Source organism: Solanum dulcamara, chromosome 9 (assembly GCF_947179165.1).
Source record: "Solanum dulcamara chromosome 9, daSolDulc1.2, whole genome shotgun sequence".
Taxonomy (NCBI): Eukaryota; Viridiplantae; Streptophyta; class Magnoliopsida; order Solanales; family Solanaceae; genus Solanum; species Solanum dulcamara.
Window position 1 is genome coordinate 5322790 of NC_077245.1, and position 13053 is coordinate 5335842.

The following is a 13053-nucleotide window of genomic DNA, read 5'->3' on the forward strand; positions in this document are numbered from 1 at the left end:
TGTCCGTTTGGGATATTGCTCCCAACATGATTTTTTTTATATCAGAATTCAAATTCGAGACTTGTGAATAAAAATGAAACAGTCTTATCACTACACTATAACTCATGTTGATAAAACTTAAAATTATTTTTTTTGTTAAAAAGAAATCTCAGATCAAGATTTCAGTATCTATCATGAGAAATTTATTTATTTTGGACCAGAGGGAGTAGTCCTTTGTTTTCTGCTCTCTTTTAATTGCTGTGAAAGTGACAAAGCACAAATGTCATGAGCTAAGTATCCATACCCAAAATTAAATGCAAAAAATCTGGGTTTGAAAATAATTAAGGATGAAATTTGATGGATGGATATTGGATGAACCTGAAGTTGTCTTAAAGTCATGATGGGGCATTATCCATATCGATCTCAGCAAAAGTCAATAAAAGATCTTAAGCTGGGCTAACTTTTAATGAATTCGGAAAATGATCAAATGTACTCTGTATTATTAAAAATAATTTAAATATATCTTTATTTTATTTTTGGGCTAAATATACGCTTTCTGTTATATTTTTGGGTAAAATATACCCCTCTCATTATACTTTAATACAAATTTGCTCTTAATTTTAACGGAATAACACTTGAAAAGCTCAAAATTAAATAATTCATTTTCAATTTTAAATATCTGGTTTTTTAAGAATAAATAAAATTTCCAAATACGAATTTGAGTTTTTTCCCTTAGAAATCACAATACAAAATGCGTTGCATAATTTTAAGTATTAATACATGAAATTTCTAAATACTATTTTGAGTTTTTTTCTTACAAAATGATAAAACAGAAAATGCTGCAAATTTATTTTGCAGCATTTTATGTCTTGTCATTTTGTAATAAAAAAAAACTCAAATTAGTATTTAGAAATTTCATGTATTAGTATTGTATCGTCATTTCTAAGGAAAAAAAAACTCAAATTAGTACCTGGAAATTTTATTTATTCCTAAAAAAATTAGTATTTAAAATAGAGAACGAATTATTTAATTTTGAGCCTTTCAAGTGCTCTTCCGTTAAAATAAAGTATAATGAAATTTATAAATACTATTTTGAGTCTTTTTTCATACAAAATGATAAAACAGAAAATGCTGCAAATTTATTTTGCAGCATTTATGTCTTATCATTTTGTAATAAAAAAAGACTCAAATTATTACTTAGAAATTTCATGTATTAGTATTGTATCGTCATTTCTAAGGAAAAAAAATCAAATTAGTATTTGAAAATTTTATTTATTTCTAAAAAACCCAGATATTTAAAATAGGGAATGAATTATTTAATTTAGAGCTTTTCAAATGTTCTTCCGTTTAAATTAATGGCGAATTTGTACTAAAGTATAATGAGGGGGGTATATTTGAACCGAAAGTATAACAAGAGGGTATATTTAGCCCAAAAGTATAACAAGGGATATATTTAAGGTAAAATTACCCTTTTACATATATTCCCCTAATATATTTACTTTTATTTCCATATACACCAAAAAATTTCCAAATTCCCTCTTTTTCCTTTCTATCTCTATACCTCTCTGATACATCCGCCTATTCCTTCATTCTTGCCCTAATTTGCTCTAGTTAATTTGTTACTCTTCAACTGTTAATCAATTTCAAGGTTCCAAATAAGGTATATTTCAATCTTTCCTTAGATGGAATTTTACTTCATCTTCATTCAATCTGATTTCTCCTAAAATTTGTATATTTTGATTTTTTCTGAAAATCTTTGAAAAATCTTCTAAATTTTATCATTTGTTTTCTTCTGTAAATCTTTCTGTTTTTGTTTCTCATACCTTCAATGGAATCCGTTCATGGTCTCAAACAGTCCACTAAAAATCAACGAATTCTTGTTTTTCCTGGTTCTGATTCGTCTTGGGAAGGTTACGACGAAGTTAGATCCAAACATCGTAACGATCCAACAGTGATGAATAAGCTACGTGAGAAATTGAAGTCGAAAGCTACAGTTAAACATGCACCCAAAGAAATAGACAACAAGATTGAAGGGGTTACAACACGCCCTAATCTCCCAAAGGTATGTGTTCAATTAAGTTTTTTGTTTTAGAATGAAAATTTTGTGAAGGTTTTAATGATTCTGATACATATCATTTATGTATCAAATTCATAATGTATTTTTAAAAGGAATTTTTTTTGGAGATTTTATATTTCTGATACATCATGTTTAAGTGTCAGTTTCTGTTGTTTTAATTTTTAATGATTCTGATACATATACATTTATGTATCAGATACATAATGTCTTTTTCAAATGTTTTTTTTTGGAGATTTTCTATTTCTGATATATCATGTTTAAGTATCAGTTTCTGTTGTTTTAATTTTTAATGATTCTGATACATATACATTTATGTATCAGATACATAATGTTTTTTTCAAATGTATTTTTTTTGGAGATTTTCTATTTCTGATACATCATGTTTAAGTGTCATTTTATGTTGTTTCAAGTTTTAACGAAGCTGATACATATCATTTATGTATCAGATACATAATGTCTTTTTCAAATGCAATTATTTGAGATTTACTATTTCTCATACATTATGTTTAAGTCCCAGTTTCTGTTATTTCAAGTTTAATGATTCTGATACATCTACATTTATGTATTAGATACATAATGTCTGTTTCATATGCAATTTTTTGAGAATTATTATTTCTGATACATCATTTTTAAGTCTCAGTATTTGTTATTTTCAAGTTTTAATGATTCTGATACATATACATTTATGTATCAGATACATAATGTTTTTTTCAAATGCAATTTTTTGGAGATTTACTATTTCTGATACATCATGTTGTGAGTGTCATTTTTTGATGTTTCAAGTTTTAATGATTCTGATACTTCTATATTTATGTATCAGAATATAATATATAATTGTTTCTGATACATCTTCTGTATGTATCAGATTCTCATCTCATGCATCAGATATTTTAATGCATATGATACATCGTATTTATGTATAAAGTTCAAGTTGTATTTAACCATTTTCATGTCAATGCGGGGAATGAAATACGTCATCAAGAAGATCCCGTCCCACCCATTGAGATTCGGAACGGCATATAGGGCTAATTTTCTTGATGATTTTGAATCATCAATAGGTGGAGATATTGTTGTCAGAAGGCCATGGATGATTATGTTAGCGATAACGACGATCCAAAAAAAACTAGGAGAGACATCTCTTCAAACCAAGGAGAACTGATTGATGTCCAGTAGTTTTTTTTTATAGTAAACATTTTAGGTGATTCTGATTCTTTTAATGTATCTGATACATAAACTGTAATGTATCAGATTTAATATGTTTTAATATTTCCATACATCAGATTTACTATGTTTTTCTCTGGTGTCAAAATCGAATATAAAATCAAAGTTTATGTTTTATATTTCTACTGTATCAAACTTGTATCGAGTATAATATTCATAAGTGTCGCATTTTGTGAATTCTGATACATGAATCAAGTTTTATTTATTATGATACATCATGCACATGTATCAGATTCTCATTTCTCAATATTTAATGATTCCAATACATTAATTTTTAAAATTCACGTACATAACTGTCGCCTTCTTTAATAGATCAGTAATTGATATAAAGAGCCAATCTTTTATCCATAAATAGCTGATGTGCATTAACTATTCTATAGCTAAAGTTATGTATCAGATACATAACTTATGTATCAGCAAAAGTGAAAAAATAACTGAAATCAAATTCGGTATGAATTGATGCTCTGTTTTTTCCATTCGAGACGACGCTCTGTTTTTTGGCTTGAATCTTCATGGACATAACAATTGATTTTTTTAACAATTGATGTATCAGATACATAACTTATGTATCACCAAAACTGAAAAAAAATTGAAATCGAAGTTGGTTTGAATTTATGCTCTGTTTTTTTGGCTTGAATCTTCAACTTCACAACCGTTATTTTTTTAACCAAATTAATCTCATTAATTAGATTAGTAATTGATTTAAAGAACCAATCATCCCTTATATTAAGATATTATCCATAAATAGATGATCTTCATTAATTACTCATTAGATAATTGATGTATCAGATACAAAACTAATGTATCAGAAAAGTTAAAAAAAAGGGGATATCGGGTAATTTTGATACAATGAGGGATGTATAGTAATTAGACTTTTCCATTATGGGATTTAGGTAAAGTTTACTATATTTAAACTATTTCCAATATTACAGGGTATATTTGACCCTTCTCCGTAATGAATTTGTAGATATACTCTGGACCACAAATGATTAGTCCCTCTCACTAGGATGAATCGGTGTTTAGGAAAATAAAAAAAAAATTTGAATTTTATTGTTTTAAATTAAAGATATTTAGAATGTATTAAATTACTCATAAGCATGTCATGTGGACAATTGAAATTAATCAATTTTCAAATAAAGGAAAGATACATCAATTTATGTAACATTTTTCTATAACAGTCAAAAAATTCTCGAACAAGCGACGTCGTTATAAAGAGGTTTAACTGTGTATTGAAACAGTAACTTTTTCTTGATATTGTCTTTTGTTGGTGAAAATACTACAAATTAGGGTTGAAAAAAATAAAATAAACAAGAATGAATATATAAATATTAGGTTGAGGCAAGGATATATCGTTCTCTTTAAGAGAATTTAAGCCCACTGCAGTATAGTCTTCACTAATTCAGACGCATAACTCTTGACTTGTCTCCTCGAGGATATAACAAAATTGTATAGTTAACAATTTCAAATTAGTTGAAAAGCCCAAAACTTTATCAAAATAATATTTTTCTTTAATATAAAATTACTCTTTTTTGTATACTGAATAAGTGATGTGGATGCTACCGCCAGGGGTGGACATGAGGCTCATGAAGGATAAGAAGATGTTGCTAATGTGTCATCACAAGCAAGGCGTCAAAGTGTACACTGAAGGTAAAGACCATCAAATCACACAGTAAATTATGTTACATGTTCTTTTATACTTGTTTGACTACATTTTCCTACGAAGTGGTGCTTCAACTAATATGCATCCGCCTTTAGTAGTGCCCCGTCATTTTCAAATTCTGCGTTCGCCTCTGCCACCAGATTCTGCAAGCAGCTGAATATAATTTGGGGGATGCTACACAGTTGAATTACGACTTCAGAAATCCTTTTGTGGTCTGTGGTGTAACATATGCAGGGGTCAGAAGGATTTCACTTTGCCCTTATTGTGCTATTCATTTTGTTCCATCCCAGCAAGGACAACTTTGTAGTATTTGTGATCTTTCAGTTGTAGGAGCAGATGCCACTGGCTTACTTTGTGATCCTTGTGCCAAGGGTCTATCGGAAACAATCTTTCTACCAGCTGCACAAGGTAAAGGGAAGTTTGCATACACCCTCCCCTCTCCAGACCCCACCTTGTGGGATAACGCTAGATATGTTGTTGTTGTTGTTAGTCCATTTGGCTGTGTTTCAAAAGTTTTTGATACTACAATTAGAAGTTAGGCATGAGTATGGACAATGGACAGATCTGCTTTTCATCAGATCGTTTATCTGGTTTATATCTTCCTACAATCTAGATCCCTAAACCAATATGACATTAATATGATCCAGCACCAGATAACAAAATAACCTATTGAAGAAAACTCAAAATCCCCAATGACATTATCTGGTATTTTCGACATATTAAAATTCAGTGGTTTCAGCTTTCAACTATAGAGAAAAAAGTTCTAGGATTTGAGCACTAAAGTTTCTCTAAAGAACCTTTCATGAAGAACTAAAACCCACAAAATGTCATCAAAATTGGCTAGATTCCCTAATTAAGTATCGCGCAAGTAGTACTCCATGTTCATTGCACGTTGATAACAAGTTCTTTTGCACAAAAATGAAGACATCAAAAACCGCCAAAGATTAATAAAGTCATACAAAGTTATCCAAACCAAGAGAAGAAATTCAATTGCCGTTTAGTTCCTTTTCAAAGTACACCGAATTTCAACCACAACACTCAAATTCTATCAAACAAACAATGCTTCTACAAGGTTTATTTTCATATGATAATAGATCAATGCTAACTATAACAACGACATACCCAGTGAAATCCCACAATTGAGTACGGGGAGGGTAAAATATAGAGAGACTGTTTCCGAATGCTAACCGTAACAAATCAAACACAAATGCTACTCCACTATATACACCAAATCTTAAAAGAAAAGAACATAACATAAACAAAAACCAAGCTCCATCAGTCAAACCTCCTCAGAAGTAGGCGATTTTTGTTCAAACCAGCTGATGTTGTTATTAGACAAAGGCATATAGCTCAGGAACAAAGGAAAACCATCTGAATCCACAGCTCCATTTATCAGGCAACGAAGGGCATTTTGGAAGCCAATGCCAAATCCTTCTAGAAACCTTGTAATACAATATCTCAGGCCAAGAATAACAACAAACACAAATCAACCCTTTATGCCAAAAGCAATAAACATGTTCATAGTTGTGGTAACAAACTGATAAAAACTTCCTACAAATCAATTCTGGCACATTCTCAACTTCCACCCAAATCTTGGAATCTCCATCCAATTCCCACAACTTCATGCTTCTTGAAATCCCATTACTCCCATTTCCACTAATCAAGAACAATTTCTTATCCCCATCACTCACCAATCTAGCAAAAGTAAGCTCACTTGGCAGCTCAAAATTTGATCTTTTCCACTCCCCAGTATCAAGATCCATACAAACTATAAAATAAGGCTCTGGGGTAATAAACCACAAATACCCATCATAAAAAACACCTTCTTGATGATGATTTTCATTTAAAATAAGATCAAATCCACCAAATTGACTCCAAGAATGAACCAAAGAATCATAAACAAAAACTTGACTTGAAGATCCAACAGTAGACATCACAAACAGCTTGTACCCATTATTGGATGAAGAAATCAAAGTGAGTGACTCAAAAGAAAAGGGCAAATTTGGGTATTTCACAACCCTAGAAGATCTTGCTAAAACATTAGTTATAATGAAAGCATTAGAAGTTGGACGAGAGAAACAAAGCAAACCATTAGAAGAAGATAAAAGAACAGAGGAAGAAGATGGCAAAACAGGGGAAATACAAAGAGATAAATTTCGCCAGTTGTTATGAACAGTGTCGAATAGAGGGTATTGTCTTGGGAATTGTGGATGTGAAAGTAAGAAAAATGAAGAAAAAGGTGAAGAATTTGGTGAATTTGAAGAAGAAGAAGAAGGGGAGTGTTTGGAAACGAAAGGAGGTGAAAAAAGAAGAGTCTTGAAATGCTTACAAGTTGATCTGAGTTTCAAGAAAGTCTTTAATGGAAGAAATGAAAGCAAATGCTCTAATACATCTTCTGGTAATCGACTCCATATTTTGGGATCCATTTGATTTGATAATACCATATTCTTGTTTTCCATTATTAGTGAATATCTGCTGTAGTTCATCTTTGTATATGCTCTGTTATTGTTCTGTTTTTATGAAGAACAAATTTGGACACTTTCTTAAGTTCTTTATTTGGTAAGCAACTTGTTTTGGATTTTGACAATTTCGTGACGTGATTTTCAAGGTACAAAGAAGATGACTACAAGTCTCAACACAATGGACAATTAATTAATGACGTAATAGTAAATGAGTCATTTAATTTGGCCATATTATATCCTTTAATTTTGAATGAGCATAAATATATAGTTAAATTGAACGTAGATTTAAACTTAGATCAAGTTTAAAGATATATTTATGTATTATGTTATTAATTAATATTTTTATTTTAACGTGGTTGTCCTACTTACTTTTTTAGTCTTAATTTTTTTTCTTTTTCATAATTTTTTTAATTTTAATTTTTTTATGTAGTATTACATATTTAAGATCATAAAGTTAAACGATATTTAACTTCGTTATTTTAATTTATTTATCTTACTATTTTTTTTGTTTGTTTTCGAAAAAAAAAATCTTTCTTTTACACCTCTTTAATTTGATTTTTCATGTGATTTGTTTAATATTTCTAGATTAAATGACATTTTAATATATTTTATGTATTTTTAATTTAAGATTATAAAATTTAAATTTTTTTATTATTTTTTAAAATTTTATCTCAAATTAAATTCGAACAAATAAATTAAAGTAGAAGACATATATATATATATATATATATATATATATGGAAGAAGTTTGACTTGAAGATTGAAAATGGAAGTGTGAAATTATGATGGCAAAGTTCGATAAATTTGAACAGATCACATCGGCCATTTGTCTGATTTAGACCAGCTAAAATTTTATAACAGTTCATTTATGGGATGAATATTGAATGGGGAAAAGGGCAAAATAGCAGTTGTTGCTGGACAAATAAGGTTGTGATTCTTGGTGTACATATTGAAAAAATCAAAAACAAAATAAGTTTAGCTATGTATTAAATATAAAAATAAAAGATGTTCAGTTTAAATTTAAAAAATAATATCCCAAGCTGTAACAACCCTTTAGTTTTGAAGTTATAATTTTAACACATGATCATCAGTTATAACATGATTATGTTAAGGACAAATAGCAGATGAATCTCAGTAACTTAATTAGTTGATTAGTTGAACTTTTATTTTATTGTTGACTCTTCAATTTTCTAATTATTAATCCTCTCAATTTCTCTTTTCTTTATCTCCAATTTTACTTTTTTAAAAGATGGAAGGAAAATTGGCTTTTAGTATCGGTAGATAAATAATTTTGTTTTATTTTTTAAAAGCATTTGAGATTAGAGGAGTAAAAGAAAGGAGAAACTATGCAATTAGACATACTTACTACCTACCGTATATACTATTATTATCTATATCTTCAAAATATTAAATATCCTACCACTAATTAAGAGTTTTCTATCATATATTGAGGAAGGTACACTTATTTTTCCTACCAGATACACCAAAAAGGGAGAGAGGCGAGCGAGAGTGGAAAAAGAGGCGAGCGAGATTTGTTATGTATCTCAGATACATGCAAATCACACAAAATACATGTATCTGATGTGATTCACATATATCTCCCAGATATATAGGATAGTGGAAAGCGAGATTTGTTATGTATCTAGATACATACGAATGTGCTTGGATATAATATATCTTGAACAAATTACACATAATTTTGACTCCATATATCCTGAGATACATGTATCTATACATATCTAAACGTATTCGAATGCACCAAAATCTGATAAAATATGTAATATTCAAGATTAAAATATATCTAAATAATTAACTCTTAAATTAGTGAGATTTGTTCGAGTTTAGTTAAAAGAAAGGCAAAACAGAAGTGATGAGAGGACTTGGTTTGCTAGATGCTTACTTCCCGGGATGACAAGATTAAGATAATAACACACGTTATCTCAGTTTGCTCATTTTTAATTATTTTTTAATTTTAATAGGGTATATAAAAATAGTATTAATATTAAATTTTAGTAGCCTAATGTTTCGTTGTAAATTTAAGTTTGATATAATTAATATAATGTAGGTCATACATTTTATTCAATACTATTTTTATACCTAATAAACCAAAGATTAACAATACATGATTCTATTCCTATTTTAATACACCTATTCATTTAATCTATACAACAAATCACGCAGTCCATAGAAACTAATATCAACATAATTAATTTTGACATTAACTAATTCTTTCTCCGTTTATTTTTACGTGTCATGTTTCATTTTACGAAAGTTAATTTGATTAATTTTTAAAGCTAGATTGAAGTAGATATAATGCAATATTTTAAATTTAGATATTCGAAAACTATACAATTTTTTTTTATAAATTATAATCATTCTTATATTAATATAATAAAAAAATATACAATATATATTAAAAAGTCGATCAAATTCTATATAATTTAACTCTCTAAAAATAAAGCGTGACAAATAAAAAGGAGGGGTATACTTTATTCAATACTGTTCTTATACCTTTACCAAAACTACCCATAGCTTTGTGCTTTGTCACGCCTGAAGAAATGAACAAGAGAATAAGGATTAAAGCAAAAGAGGAAAAAAGTCATACATTCTCTTTTGCCTAATAAATTCTTTTTATTTAACCATATGATATTCTAGATATATATTAAGTTGACTAATTTGAATTCACATCGTGCTAGTATCCCATATTGAGGGTGAATGTGAAAATTTGTTTTCTTATATAATCTCGAAAAATCTTTACTTCGTGAGATAATTTTTTAAAATCTACTTTCTTATTATAATATCAAAGTTAGTCTCACCTATATATATATATATATATATATATATCATAAGTTTGTTTTAAAGAAATCAGAGGTCCATTTTCCTTTAACATTGCGGATAAACTCATTATTTAGGGATTTATACTATTTACTACAAAAAGTAATTCTTCATTCCTAAAATCTACTCGAGATTTTGGGCTATAAGTGATGGATTCCAACCATCATAACCAATTAATTGTTAATAAATGAAATGAAGCCGAAGCTATGTGAGGAAGATATAGACAACCAAGTATAATATAATGAGCATAATTTTAGTAACATCAAAGAATGTAAGGCAACGAATGAGGTTATTTAAGTTTTAATTAGTGATTTTAATTTTGAATCCTAGATATGAAAAGATCTTTAACCGAGAACGCTACTCTCAAATGAGTTCTACGCTTCGCAAATTCGAATTATCAAATAAAATAATAAAAAAAATATTTTTAAATACTCATGGTTTCGGCCGGCCTATTTATTTATGGCTAGATTGGGTATTTTCTGACTTGAACCATATTCTTTAAATTTTGTCATTTAAAGAAATAACTTGTCAAATGTGTTCATAAATTTTCATAGGGAAGGTACCAAACAAACAAACAAATAATCATAGGAGGAGGAGAAATATCTATTAGTTCAATGGAAGTAACTATTCTTTTGTGATACATATAGGACATAGTTGGAGTTGCACACATATTGTATCTAGGGTGTGTCCAATACCTCTTTTGTTGAAAAATTATATAATATAAATATATAAAAAGATTTATTCTATGCATATATATTATGTGTTGAATCTCCTTTTTTTTCTTCATATTTTGACACCCCTTAATAAAAATTCTACTTTCACCACTAGTTGCACGACTAAATCATATTTTCTGAAACATCTCACCAAAGTAAAGTTGTTAAAGATATATCTTCTTATTTGTTTACTCCCATTAAACAAAATAACACAACTTTAGCTTAGCTGCATCTAAAATAGAATCAATTAAAACCTAATGTGTATGTCTATGAAACCATATGGGGATGTAGCTCAGATGGTAGAGCGCTCGCTTAGCATGCGAGAGGTACGGGGATCGATACCCCGCATCTCCATTTGTTTCGAGCACAAACTTTAGTGCTTGGGAAAAAAACTTTTGTTCATTTTATGAATGTGAACATTTTTTTATTGGCCAACAAAGTGGAAAATCGATAAATCTTCATCAACAAGATGAAAATTTAAATAGTCTGCTCCACTATTTAGGGGAAGCAAAATTATATTGTTATGCATAGTCTTGGGGCAATTTTAGCCATTTGTTTATTTTTTTTAAAAAAAGAAGCTACCACTAAAGTATAGGACTCAAAACGTGATAGCACTAGACAATAATCCAAAATTGTATATTTCTTATGGTCACTAACCTCGTGGCTCGAGCAATGTGCTTTACCAGTGAGATATTGAATATAAAAAGGCAAATAAAAAATAATAAATCAGTCACTATCTTAATTCATAAGATGATTATATTACTTAATTATCATCATGGTACCCATGTTATGCATTTTTGCCAACAAAGTCGTCATTGAAATATTCAAAATACTTCGACTTTTTCTCTCAAGTTTTTCTTCCATCTTTAACATACTATAAATATTTTTTTCCTCTTAAAGATTCTTTTATCCTTTTTAAGAACATTTCAAGATGAAGAAAATCGTTTATCACATCACACATCTTTTTCTTGATGACAATTCCAACATGGGCTACTAAGTAATACATCTGCATAAATATATTAAAGGAGGATTTTGCCTAGGCGGACTCATATCTAATTAGCTAATTTTGATGAGATAATAATAACTTATGAAATCGATAAACAATATTTAACAGGTGAAAAATGATCAATCATAGGAGTGGAAATCGAGAATATTTATACTCGGCAAAAGCCTGATGAAGAAATGTCACATTGAGGTAGAAGACCTAGAGCTAGATGTAATAATTTCTCCCTAATTCTTCTTCCGCTATGATGTCATTATCTCACATAAATATGTATCCAATTTTTCATTTTTTTCATGTTTGTGCTAGAATAGAGCACGAACATTATTTAACTTGATCTACCTATAGCGATCACGATAACTTAGCCAATAATTAAGATATAATTTTACAAATAAGGTCTGAAAATTGAATAATATGATATACTAAGATTTTGCTCCTCCTTGACGAAAATTTACCTGTATATGTAATGTTGTTACTTTTCACCTTGATATCCATTTCGAGCAGCTGTTTTTTACCTTCACTTTTCATCTACATATTATAGAGAAGTGATAGGAGCATTTCCTTAATTACTATCACACCACGACATTTTTTGTCAGCAAAGCAACTCTGGCAAACCTTGTCATTCGTCACATGATGCAAAACCTAAAACTTACACCTATATTCAAAAAAATCTGCCATGAAGGAATCCTATTATTACAAAGCAATCACAGTGACTATTCTACCCTTGGACAAGAAAAAATAAATCAAAAAGAAAACGAGAAAAAGACACTTGTATTATTGGTCATCCTTTGGGTATTTTAGTCATTTTAATTCACCACCTATACCATGAGGTCTTTGTCTCCCTAAATACTATAACTAGGGTCATTATCATTTTTCATACTATTAATATCTGTCCTGTGTTATTTGACTGGATACGACTTTAAAATTAAAATGCCTTCCATACATATAATAAATATTTTTTTAAAATAGTAATTTTAAATATATCAATAACAACAACATATTTGCTCAGATTTTATAACTGGGTCGTAGGGTGGTGTAGTTGTTTTCGATAGACAGTATGGAAACGTAATATATATCATATATAGTATGAAAAAGTCATGTTAAAA

The 13053-nt window shown here is 29.1% G+C and overlaps 1 protein-coding gene and 1 non-coding gene across 2 annotated transcripts; one reads left to right on the top strand and one right to left on the bottom strand.

Moving 5' to 3' along the window:
- Positions 1–6110: 6110 nt before the first annotated feature.
- Positions 6111–7558, bottom strand: LOC129902873 (F-box/kelch-repeat protein At5g43190). The gene has a single exon (XM_055978308.1). It carries the CDS (start codon positions 7421–7423, stop codon positions 6269–6271), a length of 1155 nt encoding a protein of 384 aa, XP_055834283.1. The 5' UTR covers positions 7424–7558; the 3' UTR covers positions 6111–6268.
- A 3670-nt stretch (positions 7559–11228) lies between these two features.
- Positions 11229–11301, top strand: TRNAA-AGC (transfer RNA alanine (anticodon AGC)). The gene has a single exon. It is a non-coding gene; the product is annotated as a tRNA-Ala (tRNA).
- The last annotated feature ends 1752 nt before the right edge of the window (positions 11302–13053 follow it).

Coding starts and splice junctions, on each gene's coding strand:
- LOC129902873 (XM_055978308.1), bottom strand. CDS start 7,423: ATGAACTACAGCAGATATTCACTAATAATGGAAAACAAGAATATGGTA.